The following is a 19,627-nucleotide window of genomic DNA, read 5'->3' as shown; positions in this document are numbered from 1 at the left end:
TCAAGATGATACAGGAATATGGTTAGATTCCTAGTTCTGCTATTTTAAGGCAATTGTCTAGATTTACAGAATCACAGAATATCTGGGGTTGGAAGGGACCTCTGTGGATCACCTAGTCCAACCCCCATGCCAAAGCAGGGTCACCTACAGCAGGCTGCACAGGACCACATCCAGACGGATCTTGAATATCTCCAGAGAAAGAGAATCCACAACCTCCCTGGACAACCTGTTCCAGTGCTCCGTCACCCTCAGAGTAAAGAAGTTCTTCCTCATGTTCAGCTGGAACTTCCTATGCTTCTGTTTGTGCCCATTGCCCCTTGTCCTGTCGCTGGGCACCACTGAAAAGAGTCTGGCCCCATCCTCCTGACACCCACCCTTATGATGTTTATAGGCATTTATAAGGTCCCCTCTCAGCCTTCTCTTCTTCAGGCTAAACAAGCCCAGCTCCCTCAGCCTTTCCTCATAGGAGAGATGCTCCAACTCCCTCATCGTCTTTGTAGCCCTCCGCTGCACTTTCTCCTGTAGTTCCTCATCTTTCTTGAAGTGGGGAGCCCAGAACTGGACACAGTACTCCAGATGGGGCCTCACTAGGGCAGTGTAGAGGGGAAGGAGAACCTCCCTCGACCTGCTGGCCACACTCTTCTTAATGCACCCCAGGATCCCATTGGCCTTCCTGGCAACGAGGGCACACTGCTGGCTGATGGTCAACTTGTCATCCACCAGCACACCCAGGTGCCTCTCCACAGAGCTGCTCTGCAGCAGGTCAGTCCCAAACCTGCACTGGTGCATGGGGTTGTTCCTCCCCAGGTGCAGGACCCTGCACTTGCCCTTGTTGAATCTCATCAGGTTCCTCTGTGCCCAACTCTCCAGCCTGTCCTGGTCTCGCTGAATGGCAGCACAGCCTTCTGGTGTATCCACCACTCCTCCCAGTTTTGTGTCATCAATTTATTCTGCTGTGTCATCAATTTATTCTGCGTTTATCATCCTGCAGTATGGAAGAGAGATCTGCCCTAAGTGCTTACATTTAGGAGTTGTCAACGATGGGATGATTTTCACAGAAAAGCCCAATCCTGGGAGCTGGCACCCAGGTCCCCCATGTCCCAGGAAAGTGTCCAAGCCCCTTAGGATTACAGACCCATATTCTCTTTCTGTGACTCACTGCATTTTGGTTTTATTTTACTCATAGTGACATGGTTTTGATGGAGTGTCACCCTCACATGAACAGTTATAGCCTGGTGGTTATGCAAACTCCCTAGAGGAGTAACTCTTCTACAGTGTGTCACAGGGAGGTATGACATTGCATACACTTAGAGTAAAAAGAACACACAAGGTCTCTCATTTCTTGAGTGTTCATGCTGTTGACTAAGGGGTAGTGTCACAAAAACAGGTACCACTTCTTCCTGACTTTTAGCAAGAAATAAGAATCCCCACTTGGTTTCTGGAGGAAGGACCACAGATGCCTATCTCTAATGGATTGTTCTTGTCTTGGGATTTCATGTAGATGAACCTGTCTCCTAAAGACCCAATGCCAAGTGTGTTGACTTTTCGACTGAAAGTGCAGGTGGTTTGGATCCTGCTTAAATACGCACTGCAAATGGAGCCTGAGGCAGTATCCATACTGGTATAGTAATGTACCTGGGACCATTCCTTGGCATGCAGACCCACTCTGTTGAACTTTCTTTGCCACTGAAGCAGGATCTTTGCATGCAGACAGCCTCCCTGTCTCACACTAACTCTGAAACTGTGTCCAGGCATTGTTTGGAAGAAAGCAAGTTGGCTTGGCACAAAATCATGTCAGGATATTGTGTTTTGATATTATTTGGAGTCTTCCAATAAGTTATCAATGTCAACCTGTATTTATTTTTCCTGTTTAGCACAAGTGGATTAGCTTTACTTGACCATTGTACTGAAGAACGGATACTAACCACTCACTCTACTACTACATTTTACTAAGAGGAAAACTTGGACACAACTGACAAAGAAAGCAATTGTTTTGCTTTTGATTTTGCATTAATTTGGAGGGATTTTTTTTTTAATCAGATACTGAATTCGGAGAAGGAGAAACTGAACATTTTGTTGAAGTAGAGATTCTGTATCACGGCATAAGAGAAGTGAGAGAAGCATTTACTGTCCACCTGAAAGCTGATGAGAACATGGTAGCAGAGACACAGGTAACCACTGTTGACAGCAAAAGTTGTCATTTGTAATTTTTTTTTAATCTGTATAAAAACTTCTGAAAAATCACATGCTCACAGCATGCATGACGGCCTGATATTCGTACGCTTCTGCGGTTTGTTTGGTGCATAGCTGTCTAAATACTGGTATAAATTAGCTGTAAATCCACACTTGAACAAAGTCTAGAGGTGTTGAATTCCAAATTTGATGTGTGATCCGCTATATGCTTCACAGAGAGTTTGGCAGTGGAGGGCTCTCTCATTCTTTCCAAGTTGTTGGTATACATCTTAGGAAAGTACAGTGCACGAACTGGCTTGTAGAAACCTCTTCTGACTTTTCCCATTACAGGTGGTGAAATGTATCAAACGATTTAATAATATTAAAAAAAAAGGAAAGCAAGAAGTATTATTAGCAGTTTTTGCCTGTATTAATAGTGTCTCTGGCTGCTACCAGACCCAGTACAACGGAGAGACTGTCTTGGTCCCTCTCCAAACACGTGCAGAGAGACGTGGCAGAAGCAGCTGCAGCCACGCTGTGGGGCTCTGACCAGTGCTCTGCATCACGTCATGGGCTCCAGTGCAGCTCCATGAGGCCTCCTCACCCGTTCCCATGATAGGAGGTCTATGGGCAGGGAGGAAGGCACGAACAGGGCAGATGGGCATAGATTCGTCTTACATTTCTTCCTTTATTTTGGGGAAGCAGAGGAGAGCACAGCGAGTGTTACAGCTGCTACAATTCTGAAGAGCACTGCCTGTCATTCTGGGCTATGTTTAAGATCTAAATAGACTCAAACGCTAGCAACTTCTTACTTCAATACTATATAGAGTAAATTACTATCTGCAGAGAAACTGTGGCCCTGGGATCCACTGCATCATGTATATTATACCTTGATAAATTTTAGGCCACTGTTTTAAAAACAGAGGCTCAAAAGTTAACACACAGTTTCTTTATACTTAAGTTGGTAAAAGCCTAAATTCTCTGTCAAGTGAGATCAAATTGATGTGTCGGCTGAAGTTACATGGTCTCTGGAATTAGTTCAGGAGAGTGCGGAGGTTTGTTTTTGTATTTTATATTTGTGGCAAGGTTTTAGGAGGGTAATGAGTTGGGAGTGAAGTTACGCATGGCAAAATGAGGAGGAAGGGTGATGTTTTAATGTGTTTCTGACTACCCAAGTCTACTTTAACTGGCAATAAATTAAATTAATTTTCCCCTAGTTGACTGTGTTTTGCCCATTAGAGTGATTGCTAAGCAGTCTCCCTGTCTTTAGCTGGACCCATGAGCTTTCTCATGCTATTTCCTCCTCCTGCCATGCTGAAGATGGGGAGAGAGTGAGCAACCGGATGGGCATTTGCCAAGGCTAACGTTTTTTTTCTTTTTAAGAAAAATCGGACTATTTTAGTTTTCTTTTTCCTAGTGTTTGGGGAATTAATTCTTCTGTAATTTTTAGATAGTTGCTGGTGAACAGGTTTTAAGTGGAAAACCTTTAAAAACTACTGAGGAGTGAACCTTCCTTAAACAAAGTTACCATTTTATCAAAGAATCCTGCGTAAAACCAGAATGAACTTGGTGGCAGAAATTAACTTGCAGGCACTCCTTCTCCCTCAATTCCTTATTTTCAGCAGTATACATAACCTTTTCTCTCTCTCAACTCAGATGAGTAAAGCCATTGTGTACATTGAAGAAATGGACAGCGCAGCAGATATGACATTTCCAGCTGTGCCCCAGGTTGTCTCACTTCTGATGTATGGTGACACTGCTAAAAGCAAAGACAACCCACACCCTCCAACTGACTATCCTGTTGTCTGTGTAACGGTAAGGCTTGTTTCTGCATGCTTTTGTCCAACTTGCTCCTTCCATGCTCTGGAGTGTGTAAGAAAGCTGAAGTAGTATTCGTTCTGGAAAATGACAATTAAAAGCAGCAGGCTGTTGCTGTGTCAGAGGCACTTGCATAAGTCTTTCTGCTGACCAAACTTAGGAGGAGAGTTTCTGAGAGAGGGTCACTAATACCCCTAACCTGTGACAGCTCGCTCTGCAGTGAGCATTTCTTGCTGACCTAAACAGGGTCATTGGTACTGGGCTGTGCTGTCAAACTGATAAACAGTCCAGGGGATGACTGGGACACACAGAAATAGGGCCAAAAAAATATGGATTTCTAAACCCAAAGCTGAGCAGGCAGGAAGGTGAGGAGGAGGAAAGTGTTGCTCAAAAAGGTCTGTGGCTGAGCTGTACAGAGCTTTCCAGAAATTGTTTCTATCCTGGGCTTTGTAGGCGGAGCCGTGCCATGAGCAGCTGAGCAGCAGATTTTAGCAAAGCTGACTGAACAGCCTCTGGTATCAGCCATCTGTCCTATCTGCAGGAGGCTGCTCTCCCAGACAGAGCTGGCAGAGGGCCATCTGCTTGTGGGCCTGCTGCTTCTGTGTCAAGTCAAGTGTTTTAAACTGTTGATCAAGGATGATTTGGGGGGGTGGGAAGCTGAATTTTGCACTAGCAAAAGGCACACACGTGTCTTCATTCCTGCTTGATTCTGTTGTGGGGGAGCAGCAATAGGTTGCTGGGGAGGGTGCACTTGTAACTTGGCAGCTCTTTGCCAGGGATGTATGCATTAAGGCTATTCATTTTATGTTTCTAACAGTTTCTAATCTGCTATAGTGGTTTCACCCTGGGATTTTTCAAGCTAGTGTGGCTGAATTTGGGAGAACTGACTTTGATGTTGTCAAATAACATGACTTTGATGTTGTCAAATAACATGACTGTGATGTTGTCAAATGACTTTGATGTTGTCAGTTTTTGGATTTAGCACTAGCGTTTTTCAGGTTTGCATGGTCAGAGGTGAAACGTGAATTGTAACAGCAACTCACTACTGTCTGGTGTTTGTTTGTTTGTACTTCTTTTGAATGTAAAACAACCCATGGCATTCATTCATACCCTCTTCAATTAAGAGGAAAATAGTGTGCCTGCATAAAGGTCTTATTTTGCTGATATAGTTTTAGTAATAAGCATGAATAATGCTTAACAGTTTGGTTGCCTAGAGCAGGTGTAGGTAAGAATAGATAACTGCCTTTATTTTGTTTAAATACCAACCCATAGACATGCAATCACAAGTATTCAGACTACGACAAAACTGGATCCATCTACATCACGGAAAACATTAATGATACACTGACCCTGTACTGCTGGCTTGTCAGTGCTCCAAGTGGGAGTGATGGTGTCACCAGCCCAGTGAGGGAAGGTGACTTCACCACTTTTTTTACCAGTACCAAATCCATCTCCATGGACTCCATATACTTCCAGGAAGGCTCCAGGCTTCAGTGTGCAGCTCGAGCTGTGAATGCCAATGGCTATGCAGGTCTGGAGCTGCTAAGTCCAATATGTACAGTAAACGGAGAAGAAGGTAAGTTGCTAATAATGGGAATTAGGTAGCCTTTCTTGGGAAAAGATGAGGTAGTGTTTGCAGCTGATTGTGGTCTGCTATGGGGTGTTTTGTTCTAGGACATTAGTGCTTGTATGTTAATTTTTTTTCATACACATATGGGACTGTTGCTAGTGAAAGGCAAAAGCATCTTGTAATCATCTCCTCAGCTCTGGTATTTCAAGAGTCTGTGCCCATCGTAAGTCATGTGGAAAAGATTGGTGAGTGTATGGTGATTTTTTACACCTAATTTGGTTAGTGAGTAGAGCAGAATTTGACTTCCTCAGTCTTGGGTCCTTTGCTTTTCTCAGTAGAAGTATTTAAAATACACCTCTGTTTCCATGTGTTTTAAACAACACAGCTACTGACACTGAGAGCAGATTGTAGGTGTACCGAAGGTGATGTTGTCTAAAGACCTGCAGACTAGAGACAGTTAAAATACAGGTGCTGGAAAAAGGTGGGGGCATGAAATCCATGTGCAAATTCAGATATTGCAGCACTGCACGCATAACTCTGCTGACAACTTGGGCTGTGCCTTAGAAGGTAAGGGGACATCCTAATTCTGGGTTTAGCGCACATCCCTTGGGTTTCTTCCCTGTGATATATATCTAGATGCGTATGTCCAACCTGTTACTTTTTCTCAGAAATTCAGGTGAGGAAAATGCATCTTTCTACTCAATCAGTTAGTGATTAGAACAGTTACTTGGGAGTTACTTTAAAGTCCTATTCTGCGCAAATTAAAGCAGGAGCCTGACTTTACTGCATCTCAACATTCAAGGGGACAAAATGTTGGGTGCTAGGGCGTGACCATTCTCTGTCTCTTTAGACTAAAATGTTTGATTTAGGCTCTATAATTAAATACTCATTGGGTGAGAAAAGCACAAGCTCACCAACTGTGCAAGTGGGTGATGCTGTGCTTCCTCAGCTCTCTGTGCAGTTCATCCTTCTGCTATATCTCCTCTGTTACGTGGAGTCCTTCAGCCTCCATCTCCTCCAGCTGCAGTGCAAAACCCCTGAGTAGAACCATCGAATGGTTTGGGTTAGAAGGGACCTTTAGAGGTCGCGCAGCCCAATCCTACCGCAATAAGCAGGGACATCTTCCACTAGACCAGGTTGCTCAGAGCCGCATCCAACTTGTCCTTGGATGTTTCCAGGGACGGTGCATCTACCACCTCTCTGGGCAACCCATTCCAGTGTTTCACCACCCTCATTGTAAAAAGTTTCTTCCTTATAACCAGTCTAAATCTATCGTCTTTTATTTTAAAGCCATTACCCCTTGTCCTATTGCAGGATTGAACTATGTGAAAACAACTGAAAAAGTTTTGTGTTACCAGGGTATTAAGGATGGTCCTGTTGTAGTGGCAGTGGCCTGGCAACAAGACAAGGCTTGTGGACAGAGGCAGTATTTTTTGTTAAGATCACAAGTTGGGGAGGAAGGGAAGCTTTTAGGCATGTAATCCAAACTGAAATCCATCAAGGTTTTAGGCAGTTGTGTTCATGCTCAGTGGCTGAGAAGCAGCCCCCTTGAGAGTTTCCATCGTTAGGAAGTTAGGCAGTAGCCTGTGAAGTTTTGAAGGTTCCCTGAGGCTCCTAAGTGTTAGATTTATAGGTCTAAAGCAGTCATTATGCACCATAGCTCCTCTGCAGATTTACCACTATGCTCCTGAAGTGCCAGTTCTTTGTGTAATTTAATCAGAAATTATCTTTGCCTCAGTCATGCACAGAAGAAGAAAGAACCTGAAATACCTCTCTAGTGTAAGTGGTGGACCCTGCAGAACAGCACAAACTGCCCCTATGCATTTTAGTTCACCATTGTGTCTGCAAGGTGTTGGCTCCCCTCAGGCAGCCTGTATTTAGTGGCAAGAGCTCGAGTGTGGTTGTGAACCACCCGGCCCTTCACCTCAGTAAGTGATGGCTGCCAAGGTAAATGCTGATGTAAAGTTGCCACCTCCCGATTTGTAGGGAGGAAGAACAAATCCCTACCAGGAAGAGGTCAAGTTCGTCAGACGCTGCTGGGCAGTGAAAGGTTTCCATACTTCTGTCCTTTTCCCTCCAGAAAAGCACATCTTGGCCCTAGGCGTTAGACCAGGCACCATAGGAAGAGCTGTGAGGAACTCCCTAATTAGCGTGTCGATGTTTCTGCATTTTTCTGACCTAGCTCTGCAGACAGATATCTCTAAACTGCTTAACACAGATATGACACAGTTTAGCAGGCATCTCATGACCTGTCTTTGCCCTTTGCCCAGGTCTTTGCCAACCTCGCATCCCAGGAACAGTAGGAGCAGAACCTTTCTCAGCTAAGATTCGCTACACAGGTCCAGATGCTCCTGACCATCCCAGTCTGATCCGACTAAGAGTAACAATGCACCATAGGGGTGGTAAGTATCAAACGGTGAGAGTAACCACTTAAGTCCACACGCTGCTTTGAACTTTTCCTCTCCCACAGGTTTGTCTCGACAGTATTTTGCTGCATTGTGGCATTACCATGAATAATGTATGGATGAAACATTGGGCATCCTGAGCACCTATGTTTCCAGACTCCAGCTGTACAAATGTGTTCACAAGCAGTTAATGAATACTTCATTTGCTCTTTTCCATTCAGGCCGTCAGTGGGTCATGTGACATTTATGTTTTAGGAATGCTGCCTGATATCTCCACGCGCCCCTTGCCCAACTTCGAGCTAACGCTTAGCCCAGACGGCACTCGTGTGGGACACCACAAGTGCTGCAACCTACTGGACTATAATGAGATACAGACCAAACATGGGTTTATTCGAGAGGAAACTAAGAACCCCAAAGTGGTTGGAGAAACGTCACCTTACCAGTACAGCAGTGCTCTGCAGTCTGCCAAAACTTTGCTTTTCTACCAGAACCTCAAACTTGAGGCTTGCCTTCGGGAGTTCAACAGTTACTACGATATGTCTGAGCTGCTGACGGACTGCAGTGGCTCTGTTGGCACAGATGGGCAGATATGTGGCACCGAAGCACCTTCCCCTCTCAACAGGAGGCCTTGAAAGCACAAGTCCAGCAGAAAATGTTACTAAGGCTTGCATGAGAGAGGATTTAGTCGCTATGCAGGCAGTTTGATATGTATTCTCTTAGCACAAATGTTTTTAGAAGTGCAGATTTGTTCTTTTGCACTGTATTTCTGTGCACAGATATGATTCATCTTCCCTGTAATTGAGTACAGCTTACTGCATTGTGTTTGCTCCTAGTCTGGATTTTAGAAACTCCACTTTTGACTCAAAGAGCTTTTCCAAACTCTGTGCTTGCTTCTGCTATCACCCAAAGCCTGTATAGCAGTATATTCAAAGAAGAGGCTGCAGTTTTATTGCCTTATAGAAGTGAACCATATGCATAAAGTATATTATTGACCCCGGAAGTGTGTTCTAAGGCTACATAAAAGAATGCATTTTTACAAAAAACCCAAAACATTTTTTAATTAGAAGCTCTAATTTGGGTTTACCGTGTTTGGGCTTTAGGCAGAGCTGTCAGGTAGGTGAGAAATTATAAATAGAAGCTTGGCTGATAAGGAACAAACAAACATGTCGTTTTCCTGAGTAAAACAAGGCATCGTTCCAGGTCCTTGGTATGAATTGCCTCAACATCAATCACAGAGCAGGCACAGTGGCTCCCCTGTGCAGTGTCTGACAGCACATTGCGTTTTCTTGGAAAATACCCCAATGCACAAGTGCTTTACAGCAATTGCACTTATATTAGAGGAAATTCCAGGGGGCTGTAGAGCCTCTGTGCTGTGACTCCACCTTGAATCAGCCTTGGCTCAACAGCTAAGATATATTTACTAATTATCTGCTTGGCTGCCCTTTCTGGTTGCTTGTTAGTTCCTTGGTAGAGAGAGACCTTCCTAATTGAGACCGTAGTCTTAAATTGCAGTGTTTCAGGGTGCCATAATCCATAGAGTTCAATCTATTGTAAAGGTAGGTGTTACAGGACTCACTTCTAAATTTGTGTTTGATTTCTGAATGCCTAAGGAGTTTGGTGGTTCTGATCTTGAATCTTAATTTAGGCCACCTTCAATTTCTATGGAGTTTGTTTTGAAGGTGCTTTTTTTTTTTATTAATCTGAAGGTAAAACAAAATCTTGGATGGTCCTTATTTCAGAGAGGTACAAACCCCGTTATGTTAAACTGGCAAAGATTTGAGGACACTATCAAGTGAGGTGATTTGCAGGACCTGAAACAATAGTGATGTCAGTAACAGGTGTAAAATGTTTCTGTGCAGGTTTTTTTGCTTAGGGTTAAAGAGTGCAGTTCATGAGAATGCAAGGTTGATGGTGAAAGTAATTTTTTTTCCAGGTTGCATGCAGTAACCTGGTACCTCCATGTTTTTCAGGTCATGAATCTGGTGCAGTCGTATGTAACTGCAGGTGCCTCTCTCGGTCTCCTACATCTTCCACTCTCCTGCTGCCATCGGTGGCTGGCAAAATTTTGATTTGCAGTCTGAACTGAGACTCACCTTTGTGTACGACACGGCTATCCTCTGGAAAGATGGGATAGGCAGCCCTCCTGAATCAGAGCTCCAAGGTGAGCTGTTCTGGGTGCCGTCATTTCTAAACTCTGTCCTATTCATTGTTCTGATGGTGGGAGACATGTGGTCAATAACACGATGCTTTTTAGCCTTGAAAATCTCAAAAGCAGTAACAGCACGCTGACTCCTTCAGGTAAAACACCCACCCAAAGGACAATTATGTTTGGTGTTTAATGCTGTGTTACTAAACTAGGTGTTTTGAATCTTCCCTCAATTGCATGCTGCTTTTAATCTATAAAAATGAGATAAATTAATCATAGAATCATAGAACGGTAAGGGATGGAAGGGACCTTAAAGAAAATCTGGTTCCAACCCCCCTGACACGGGGGCAGGGACATCTTCCACTAGACCAGGTTGCTCAGAGCTCCATCCAACCGGGCCTTGAACACTGCCAGGGAGGGGGCAGCCACAGCTGCTCTGGCAACCTGTTCCAGTGTTTCACCACCCTCATGGTGGAGAATTTCTTCCTAATATCTAATCTAAATCTGCCCTCTTTTAGTTTACAGCCATTCCCCCTTGTCCTATCACTACACACCCCTGTAAAAAAGCCCCTCTCCATCCTTCCTGTAGGCCCGCTCCAGGTACTGGAAGGCTGCTATAAGGTCACCCCAGAGGCTTCTCTTCTCCAGGCTGAACAGCCCCAATTCCCTTAGCCTGTCCTCATAGGAGAGTTACTCCAGCCCTCGGATCATCTTTGTGGCCCTCCTCTGGACCCGCTCCAACACATCCATGTCCTTCTTATGTTGGGGGCTCCAGAGCTGGACGCAGAACTCCAGGTGGGGTCTCACGAGAGCGGAGTAAAGGGACACAATCACCTCCCTCGACCTGCTGGCCACGCTTCTCTTGATGCAGCCCAGGATGCGGTTGGCTTTCTGGACTGCGAGAACACACTGCCGGCTCATGTTGAGCTTCTCATCCGCCAGTACCTCCAAGTCCTTCTCCTCAGGGCTGCTCTCAAGCCACTCTCCGCCCAGCCTGTATTTGTTTTTGGGAATGCCCCAAACCACGTGCAGGACCTTGCACTTGGCCTTGTTGAGCTTCATGTGGTTCACGCAGGCCCACCTCCCCAGCCTGTCAAGGTCCCTCTGAATGGCATCCCTTCCCTCCAGCGCGTCAACCACACCACACAGCTTGGTGTCACTGGAAAACTTGCTGAGGGTGCCCTCAGTCTCACTGTCCATGTCGCCGACAAAGATATTGAACAGCACCAGCCCCAGTACCGACCCCTGAGGCACACCACTTGTCACTGGTCTGCACCTGGACATCGAGCCATTGACTGCAACTCTTTGACTGCGTCCATTGAGCCAGTTCCTTATCCAGCGAGTGGTCCATCTGTCAAATCCATGACCTTCCAATTTAGAGACAAGGACATCACGCGGGACAGTGTCGAATGCCTTGCACAAGTCCAGGTAGACGATGTCAGTTGCCTGCCCTTTGTCCACCAATGCTGTAACCCCATCATAGAAGGATACCAAGTTGGTCAGGCACGATTTGCCCTTGGTGAAGTCATGCTGGCTATCACCAATCACCTTCTTGTTGTCCATGTGCCTTAGCATGGTTTTGAGGAGGATCTGCTCCATCATCTTGTCAGGCACAGAGGTGAGGCTGACTGGCCTGTAGTTCCCCAGGTCTTCCTTTTTTCCCTTTTTAAAAACGGGGGTGATGTTGTCCCTTCTCCAGTCAGTGGACGCCTCCCCAGATCACCACAATCTCTCAAATATGATGGAGAGTGGTTTGGCAACTTCATCTGGCAGTTCCCTTAGGATCCATGGGTGCATCTCATCAGGCCCCATGGACTTGTGCACCTTCAGGTTCCTTAGGCAGTCTTGAACCTGGTCTTCTCCTACAGTGGGCAGTTCTTCATTCTCCCAGTCCCTGCCTTTGCCTTCTGCAACTTGGGTGGTGTGGCTAGAGCACTTGCTGTTGAAGACTGAGGCAAAAAAGTCGTTAAGCACCTCAGCTTTCTCCACATCACGGGTAACCAGGTCTCCAGCTTCCTTCCAGAGAGGGCCCACATTTTCCCTAGTCTGCTTTCTGTCACTGACATACCTATAGAAGGCTTTCTTGTTCGCTTTGACATCCCTGGCCAGATTTAATAACGTCAGAGCTTTAGCTTTCCTAGCTTGCTCCCTGGCTACTTGGACGATTTCTCTGTATTCCTCCCAAGCTACGTGTCCTTGTTTCCATCCTCTGTAGGCCTCCTTTTTCTGCTTGAGTTTGGCCAGGAGCTCTGTGTTCATCCATGTAGGCCTCCTGGCGTTTCTGCCTGACTTCCTCTTGGTTGGGATGCATTGCTCCTGAGCTTGGAGGAGGTGATCCTTGAAAACTGACCAGCTTTCTTTGGCCCCTCTTCCCTCTACGGCTTTATCCCATGGCATTCTACAAAGCAGATCCCCAAGGAGGCCAAAGTCTGCTCTCCTGAAGTCCAGGGTAGCGAGCTGCTGTACACGCTCCTCGCTGCCCTAAGGTTCTTAAACTCCACCATTTCCTGGTCACTGCAGGCAAGGCTGCCCTTGACTTTCACATTCCCCACCAGCCCCTCCTTGTTGGTGAGAACAAGGTCTTAAAATTAATGCACAGACCAGATCTAAAGCAGACATTCTTATGGAGAGATAGGCTCCAGTGCTGAACTAGTACACAGTTAACAGAGCAACAGAAGCACTTGCATACCCATGTGCTGGGGAAGCACCTGCAAAAGGGACCTTACTGGAGTGAGCACCCTTGGTGTCCGTGTGGCAAAAAGTCCCAGACCCCTTCTTTCTCCTGCCTGCGCTCTGTTATATCAGCATGTGTGGATATACTTCATGTGAGTCTGGTCTTATGTCAGCATAAGGGAGGAAAAAAAAATCTGCCTTAATGGATTGAACCATTAGCAGGTATAAATGAGTGCATTTCTTCTGAAGTTGATGGGTTTGGAGATGTCTCAAAATAATCAATGTGATGGGATTTAATATCTGTGAAGAGCACCAGGGTTTAGGTCAAGTGTTTCAGATCTCCAGTTGCAGAGAATATATGAAGAGCCTTCCTTTAAAACTGCACTTGGGAAATGCTGGTGGTCACATCGTTGGCTTTTCCTCCCTAGGCTCCCTCTGTCCCACGAGCATGCGGAACAATGACAAAGGGTGACTAGAGGCAAACTTCCAAATAGAGACCTGTTTCTGGGGCCAGCTGGTGATGTCCCACCCAGGTGCGCACCCAGCCAGTCCCCCTGTGCCAGCCAGAGGGTCTGCAGGGCTGTCTGCCTGGCAGAGAAGAGCACCACGGGAAAGGGTCTGTCTCAGTGAATGAGTAAGTGAGGCACTCTCTTTTCTGGGGCATAAGTTAATTTCTTTCCATTCTCTTGCTTCCTTGTTTTTGTGTGCTGATTTTATACCATGCCAGGCATCAGTATTCATTACAGCAAATTATGATTTGCTTTTTATTCATTCAGGAACATCTCTGGTATCGATGGTGATGTCTGCTGACCACCCTGGCCTCCCATTTACACTTAGTCTGCTACGAAGCGAGCCCATCTTCCACCAGCCTGTGCAGCAGTGGAGTTTTATCTCCAACTGCTGTGAGTTTGCATTCAGGCTTGAATTTAGGGAAGTAAAGGCAATGTCAGTTTTTAACATACTTTCCCTGCAGTTGTCAGCACTATAAGATCAATAAGCATCAACTCATTTGGATGTAGTCATGTATTTTTGTTACATAAGGAACAGTCAGAAGTCCCCGGTGTCCCTGGAGTCCAGAGGCCTGAACCCCTGGTCCCGCTAGCACCAGCTGGCACCATTCATTGAGCAGGCCAGTGCTGGAGCTGTGGCCTCTCCTGCAGTATTTGCCTCAACATTATCTCCTGTGGCATTGCCAGGAAACTATGATCCAAGAGTTGCTGCTGCTGTCCCGAGAACCTGGATTTGTGCCCACGTGTGGCACAGCTGCTTCGCTCCTTGTGAGCTCAGGATTCAGCGGGAACTACTGTGGCCCCAAAGCCTGTGCCACTCATAGGGCAGAAGAAGCTCGCTTAAAAGTGTCTCGCTTCTGTGAGAGGGACACAGCCCAGATACTCAGCCCTTGCTGAGCTGGCAGGAAAGGAGCAATTTGCATTCGCTCAACATCCAGCCAAAGTCATCTTCTCTTCAGAGAGATTCAGTATGGTAGACGTGGACACTGACATGTTTGATTCCCACCACCACCACGGCAAGATCGGTCCCTCAAAGGCCTGATAGTAGGTATTCTGTATTAGTCCTCATTTTACAGAGAAGCAGAGGAGAGACAGCGTGTGTCAGTGCCCTGCCTGTGCTGCTGAAGGGTGCTGACGGTGTTGGTGCCCACGCTTCCTGCGCAAGGTAAAGCACCATGACTGTCAACAGCCATGTCCAAGTTTATAAAAGTGTTTAGGATGCTGCTGGGAATTCAGCTTCACCTCGGGAGCGAAGTGAGCTGAAAAAGTGTTGTTCAGAGGCTGTGGAGAAACATGCATGTCTCTAATCTTTTCCCAGGTACGAGATTACCCTGGTACTTACACTGTGAAATTCATCCCTTGCGCCGGGTCAGCTATATGCCCTCCCTGTCCTCTGCAACCCGCGGGACCCAACTGCGTTTGACATGGACATCAGGTTCCAGCAGGTACACCATTTTACGTAGGACTTACACATTTTTCCATGAAACCTCATGGGCGAAACCAGCCAAAAGCAAATTTTGGCTGAAAGGCAGGTATTCTGTGACCACTGAAAGAGATTTCTGGCATAGGCCATCCAGTAGCAGTTGTCAAGAGAAAAAATCATGGAGTATTTCAGATGGCTTCAGAAGGAGTTTTACAGTGCTTGTAGATTGCTCTAGATCTCATCTTCTTGTGAGATAAAATCAAACTAAATTAATTTTTTCCCGGTAATTAAAGTCTTATTTTTCTGTTTATTTACCTCATATTCCAGAAGGTCTTTTTCTCAAGTGAGAAACAGTTAGCTCAGAGTTAGTGTGGCTTTGTGACAATTTTTCTGTATATATTAAAACAGCTACAAAAAAAAGCAGCGCACCGAGTAGAAGTAGCAGTAACTTACAATTGTATACTGTTACAAAGACCAGACTTTGTGCTGCAGTTATCTTGCGGAATGACTTGAATAGCATTTGGAGACCAAGCGCTCTGAATTTGAGACTTAACTTCCAGTGAACATACCAAACTTTAAAAACCCTGTTAGTATATAACATTGCATCCTTCAGTGAGTACATGAAAAATGACCCAATTCCCACCCCCCCACCCCCCCAAAAAAAAGCACTGCATACTTCAGAGGCCTTGTCCGTGTCAGTTAGTGAAATAAAGAACTACAGGTGTGTGTTTTAATGGGTCATGATGAGAAGCACAACAGGAGGTTTAGGTATGTAAGTAGGAGGGACTCGTGGCATCTCTCTTACGAGGAAAGGCTGAGGGAGCTGGGTTTGTTTAGCCTGAAGAAGAGAAGACTGCGAGGGGATTTTATAAATGCTTGCAAATATCTCGAGGGTGGATGTCAGGGGGGATGGGGCCAGACCCTTCAGTGGTGCCCAGTGACAGGACAAGGGGCAATGGGCACAAACTGAAGCAGAGGAAGTTCCAGCTGAACACGAGGAAGAACTTCTTCCCTCTGAGGGTGATGGAGCCCTGGAACAGGTTGCCCAGGGAGGCTGTGGAGTCTCCTTCTCTGGAGATATTCAAGACCTGCCTGGACAAGGTCCTGTACAGCCTGCTCTGAGTGACCCTGCTTAGGCAGGGGGCTTGGACTAGATGACCCACAGAGGTCCCTTCCAACCTCTACCAGTCTGTGATTCTTGTAAATGCTGTGTGTTGCTGAAAGGTTTGATCAGCACATCACTATGGCAATGGTGTATAAGGACCATTGTAAAGCTACAACCAAGGTATTTTCTTAATCATTTGATTTCACTTTTCCCTACAGGTCAGTGACTCAGTGGCAGCAGAGGTCAGTCTAAATACTCGGATGTTTCTGCTGTCCAAAAAGGAGCTTTGGATATCTGATGGATCAATGGGATTTGGAGAAGGAGCTGATATAGCCTTTACCAAAGGTAAGAAGTCAATTGTACATTCAGCATATTATGAAAGCTAAACGAGAATCACTTTTAGCAAGAGCTGAATACGTATTTTACTAGTTTTATAACCCCTTTCATGGCCTGTGTATTTCCACTGCAGAGAAGTAAAATACAGAAGCATTAAAATATGATGTAATTCAGTGTAATTGAAACAGGCTTTGGTTCTGTTTATGGGCTCTGAGAGGAAAAGCATTCCAAAGGTAGGTGCAGAGTTTAGGTGTGTATATCTGAAACTGCAGTTCTGAAAGCGCTTGCTCAGTTACCGCATAATCACATAAGACACTCACTCTGGTTGTTTTTCTTTGAAGCTGCCCTCACTAGCACTTTTTGCCCATTTTGAGGGGGCTAAGTAATTTAAGTGCTTAGGTTATTCTAGTCAGAAATGCAGCAATTGAATACCTGACCACCTGAGGCTCCTTGCCTTGGTCATGCAGCTGCTCTCAGTTGCGGACTGGATGCACAGTGACTGCAGCTGGCTTCAGCCAAGCTGCTCAGATCATTCTTGATTTTTTTTTGAGTTATGGCCCAGGGCAGGTTCTCTTACACACTGTACTCACTCACTGACTGGAGCTGTTATCAGGTTCCAGGGAAACTCCTGGTAATGGTGGTATTGGGCCAGAAATAATTTTGGTTTTAACTGGTCTGTTATTTGAGTTGGCAGTCTGAAACCCAGATGTCCTGTTAAGAACTTTATTTTGCTTGATATAATGCAATCAGGTTGGATAGTTTTTTATATATGAATATGGGTTGCCCTCTAGTGAAGGGAAAAGCTTGCTTTCAAAAGAGCTGCGCTGCAAGAGTTGCATGTCAGTACGAACTGTAACAGAAAACAAGACTAAAACCCATGTTAAATTAGTGGTAAGAGCCATGGAGCATCTGTCTTCATGTGCAAAGGGAAACACACTTAATTTTTAACAGCAATGGTTTGGTAATAACTTGATTTCATAATTTTAAATTGACCAGTGTAATGTAAAATGTATTGATCTTCTTTACTAGGATCTGAGATCTACGGCCGAGTGATGGTGGATCCAGTTCAGAATTTCGGGGACTTCTTCAGCCGCAACATCGAGAAGGTGTTCCTTTGCACCGGTGCCGATGGGTACGTGCCCTAGTACAGCCCAGACAGTCAGGAATACAGACGCCTGCCTGACTCACTCTCCCTCTTGTACAGAGTCAAGATCCTGGTATGTAAACAAAGACCAATGGTAGCATGCATTTTTAGATCCCCGAGTTCACTGTGAATCTGGAATTACTAAACTTACCTGCTTTAGGATAAAGCTCAACCAGAGACACAAGCAAGAGCCTTTGGAAACCTGGAATTTCATGCTACATTAGCAGCTGAGCGTGCAGATGCTTTCCGTCTAGTAAAGCAGCCTGGTTCTGATGGTTTCAGCCTGTTGTCTGCTCCACTCTTTCAGGTAAATTGTCTGATGAGTGTACCACAGAAGCTTTTTCATGCTAAAAGATGACTGAGGTAGAGAACAGAGCATGCAGGTAATCATGGGCACTATGTTAGTCAGTGACAGACTTCAGTAACACATTTACTTTGTTCCCTCTCGTTAGCAGTGTAGAAACAACAGCTTTGCTTTGTAACACTGAGCCACCCTTCTGCAGCCTTGCAGTTATTGCAGACATGTACACCTGTGGCTGGGAGCAGAAGTCACTGGTTTAGCTTACCATGGGGAGCTCTTTACATAGTGGAAAACTAAGAAATGAGACTTTATTTTCTTGCAATTGGAAAAAACAAAAAGGTAATTCATTTGTGTATGGTATGAAACAAAAAAAGAGAACTATGCATCCCACTTTGTCAGATTAATTCAAATTCCTGAAGCCTTATTTTGGTCTTGTTTTTTTGGTGGGGCTCTTCTTGCCTAAATGAAGATTAGTGTTTTGTTAGGTAAATGCAGTAGCCTTTCTGCATTAACGCTAGAAAGAAATAGGCTCTCTTAGAACATAGTTTGTTTGACCTACTTCAGCAGTCTGCATTAAGAAAAGATTAATCCTATATCCAAGTGCCTGTTTCTGCTGTTGACTTTAATTAGACGTATTTGGCAGCAAACTTGGGACATCTGTCTGGATGAATGGGATGCTTGGTGTTTTCCAGTTTCTAGTAAATGTGCATGGGAGGGTGTTCTGGTTTATGTGGTGGGTTTTTGGTTTTTTTTAAGGTGGCAGCTGGCCGAGAATGGTACATTCACACTATTTACATGGTCCAATGGAAGGAAAATGCACGCAGGCACAATGGCAAAAGAAGTCTTGACTACCATGTGTTATCCTCTGCTGAAGGAAGAGTTAGCACCACAGCCTCTAAACACAGCAGAAGAGCCAACACAGATGCCTTCATTTTCATGCAAGACGTCGGAGCAGATAAAAACAGGGGCACGAATATTCAGCATATTGGCCTTGACCGTTCTGACAAAGCTGTCAGCATCCAGAAAGACATGGTCCCAGCTGGCAAGCCGCATCACAGGCCCATTCTGGGAATCACATGCGCTGTGTGGTCCTAACTCTCTTCGTGTGGAAGCGGAGGGGACAGCCGTCTGCTGGGAAAAGCGAAGCGCCCGTCGGCTGCTCCAGCAGCAGTGAAGCTGTGCCCCCACGGCACAGCAGCAGTGGCAGCTCAGAAGTCTAGCCCATTTCTCGGGTGAGACACGTAATGTCACCAGGAAGCAGGCCCTGACAGTCAGCTCTCGGCTGGCTCCTTTGCACAGACCAGTGGCTGCTCTGCTTCTAATGCTGCTTCACTCCTTTGTGATGGGCCGCTGCTGCTGGCAGGGTTGCTGTACTGGGCTCAGGTGGGAGCGACTTATGGGATTCAAACTAGCACGCCATGAAGGGGAGTTCTGTTTTTTTCTTATTTAAACCTCATTTTTCTTTAATGTTTTGAATATATGTAGCTGTAAACGTGCCTTATATCCACCATGAAAGGCTGGGGTGTAGAAGAATGCTAGTTTTGATTACACGTACTGGTTTTGTTTTTTTGTTGTGCTTTTTTTTTTATATATTTTTTAAATAATTTTTGCTGGGGAAGGAATAAGGTAGCAGTACCAGAATGGAAGCTAAGTAGTAGATGCCAGTGTTTTTTCAAACGAGCGATACCAACAGTTCTATCTCAAATTTTAATGAGGACCTCAGAAATATGGACAGCGGTGGGAGACTCATACAGGTAAGGTATAATTGCAGATCTCTCTAAGGAGAGCATTATGTCATCAGTGAGAACTAGCACTATCTTGTAAAGCCACACTAGAAAAATAGTAGGTTAACGCTTACATGCTGCATTAAGTGCGTTCAACCATGCTCAGAGAGAGTCTAGTACTTCAGCGCAATATTAATGACCACGTCCCCCCAGTTGTACAGTAACTGCCTATCTTCCTTCACTTGATACAGACATCATAGCATCGAAATACAGGCAAATACTTCTGAAAGGTAGCCTGCTT

At 45.4% G+C, this 19,627-nt stretch overlaps 1 protein-coding gene across 1 annotated transcript in view; it reads left to right on the top strand.

Annotated features, from left to right (window-relative positions):
• LOC104331061 (FRAS1-related extracellular matrix protein 2) overlaps nucleotides 1-18,697 on the top strand; it is a 104,787-nt gene extending 86,090 nt beyond the window's left edge. Inside the window, 16 exon segments of the mRNA XM_075422096.1 lie at nucleotides 2,041-2,171; nucleotides 3,829-3,987; nucleotides 5,263-5,566; nucleotides 7,831-7,962; nucleotides 8,221-8,556; nucleotides 9,940-9,964; nucleotides 9,966-10,126; nucleotides 13,213-13,317; nucleotides 13,561-13,683; nucleotides 13,999-14,003; nucleotides 14,612-14,655; nucleotides 14,657-14,738; nucleotides 16,040-16,166; nucleotides 17,187-17,374; nucleotides 17,462-17,608; nucleotides 18,359-18,697. Of these exon segments, the coding sequence (XP_075278211.1) occupies nucleotides 2,041-2,171; nucleotides 3,829-3,987; nucleotides 5,263-5,566; nucleotides 7,831-7,962; nucleotides 8,221-8,556; nucleotides 9,940-9,964; nucleotides 9,966-10,126; nucleotides 13,213-13,317; nucleotides 13,561-13,683; nucleotides 13,999-14,003; nucleotides 14,612-14,655; nucleotides 14,657-14,738; nucleotides 16,040-16,166; nucleotides 17,187-17,374; nucleotides 17,462-17,608; nucleotides 18,359-18,697 (2,408 nt within the window).
• Nucleotides 18,698-19,627: the final 930 nt, after the last annotated feature.

This window comes from Opisthocomus hoazin, chromosome 5, assembly GCF_030867145.1.
Source record: "Opisthocomus hoazin isolate bOpiHoa1 chromosome 5, bOpiHoa1.hap1, whole genome shotgun sequence".
Classification (NCBI taxonomy): Eukaryota; Metazoa; Chordata; class Aves; order Opisthocomiformes; family Opisthocomidae; genus Opisthocomus; species Opisthocomus hoazin.
This window is presented reverse-complemented; position numbering and strand designations above follow the sequence as displayed.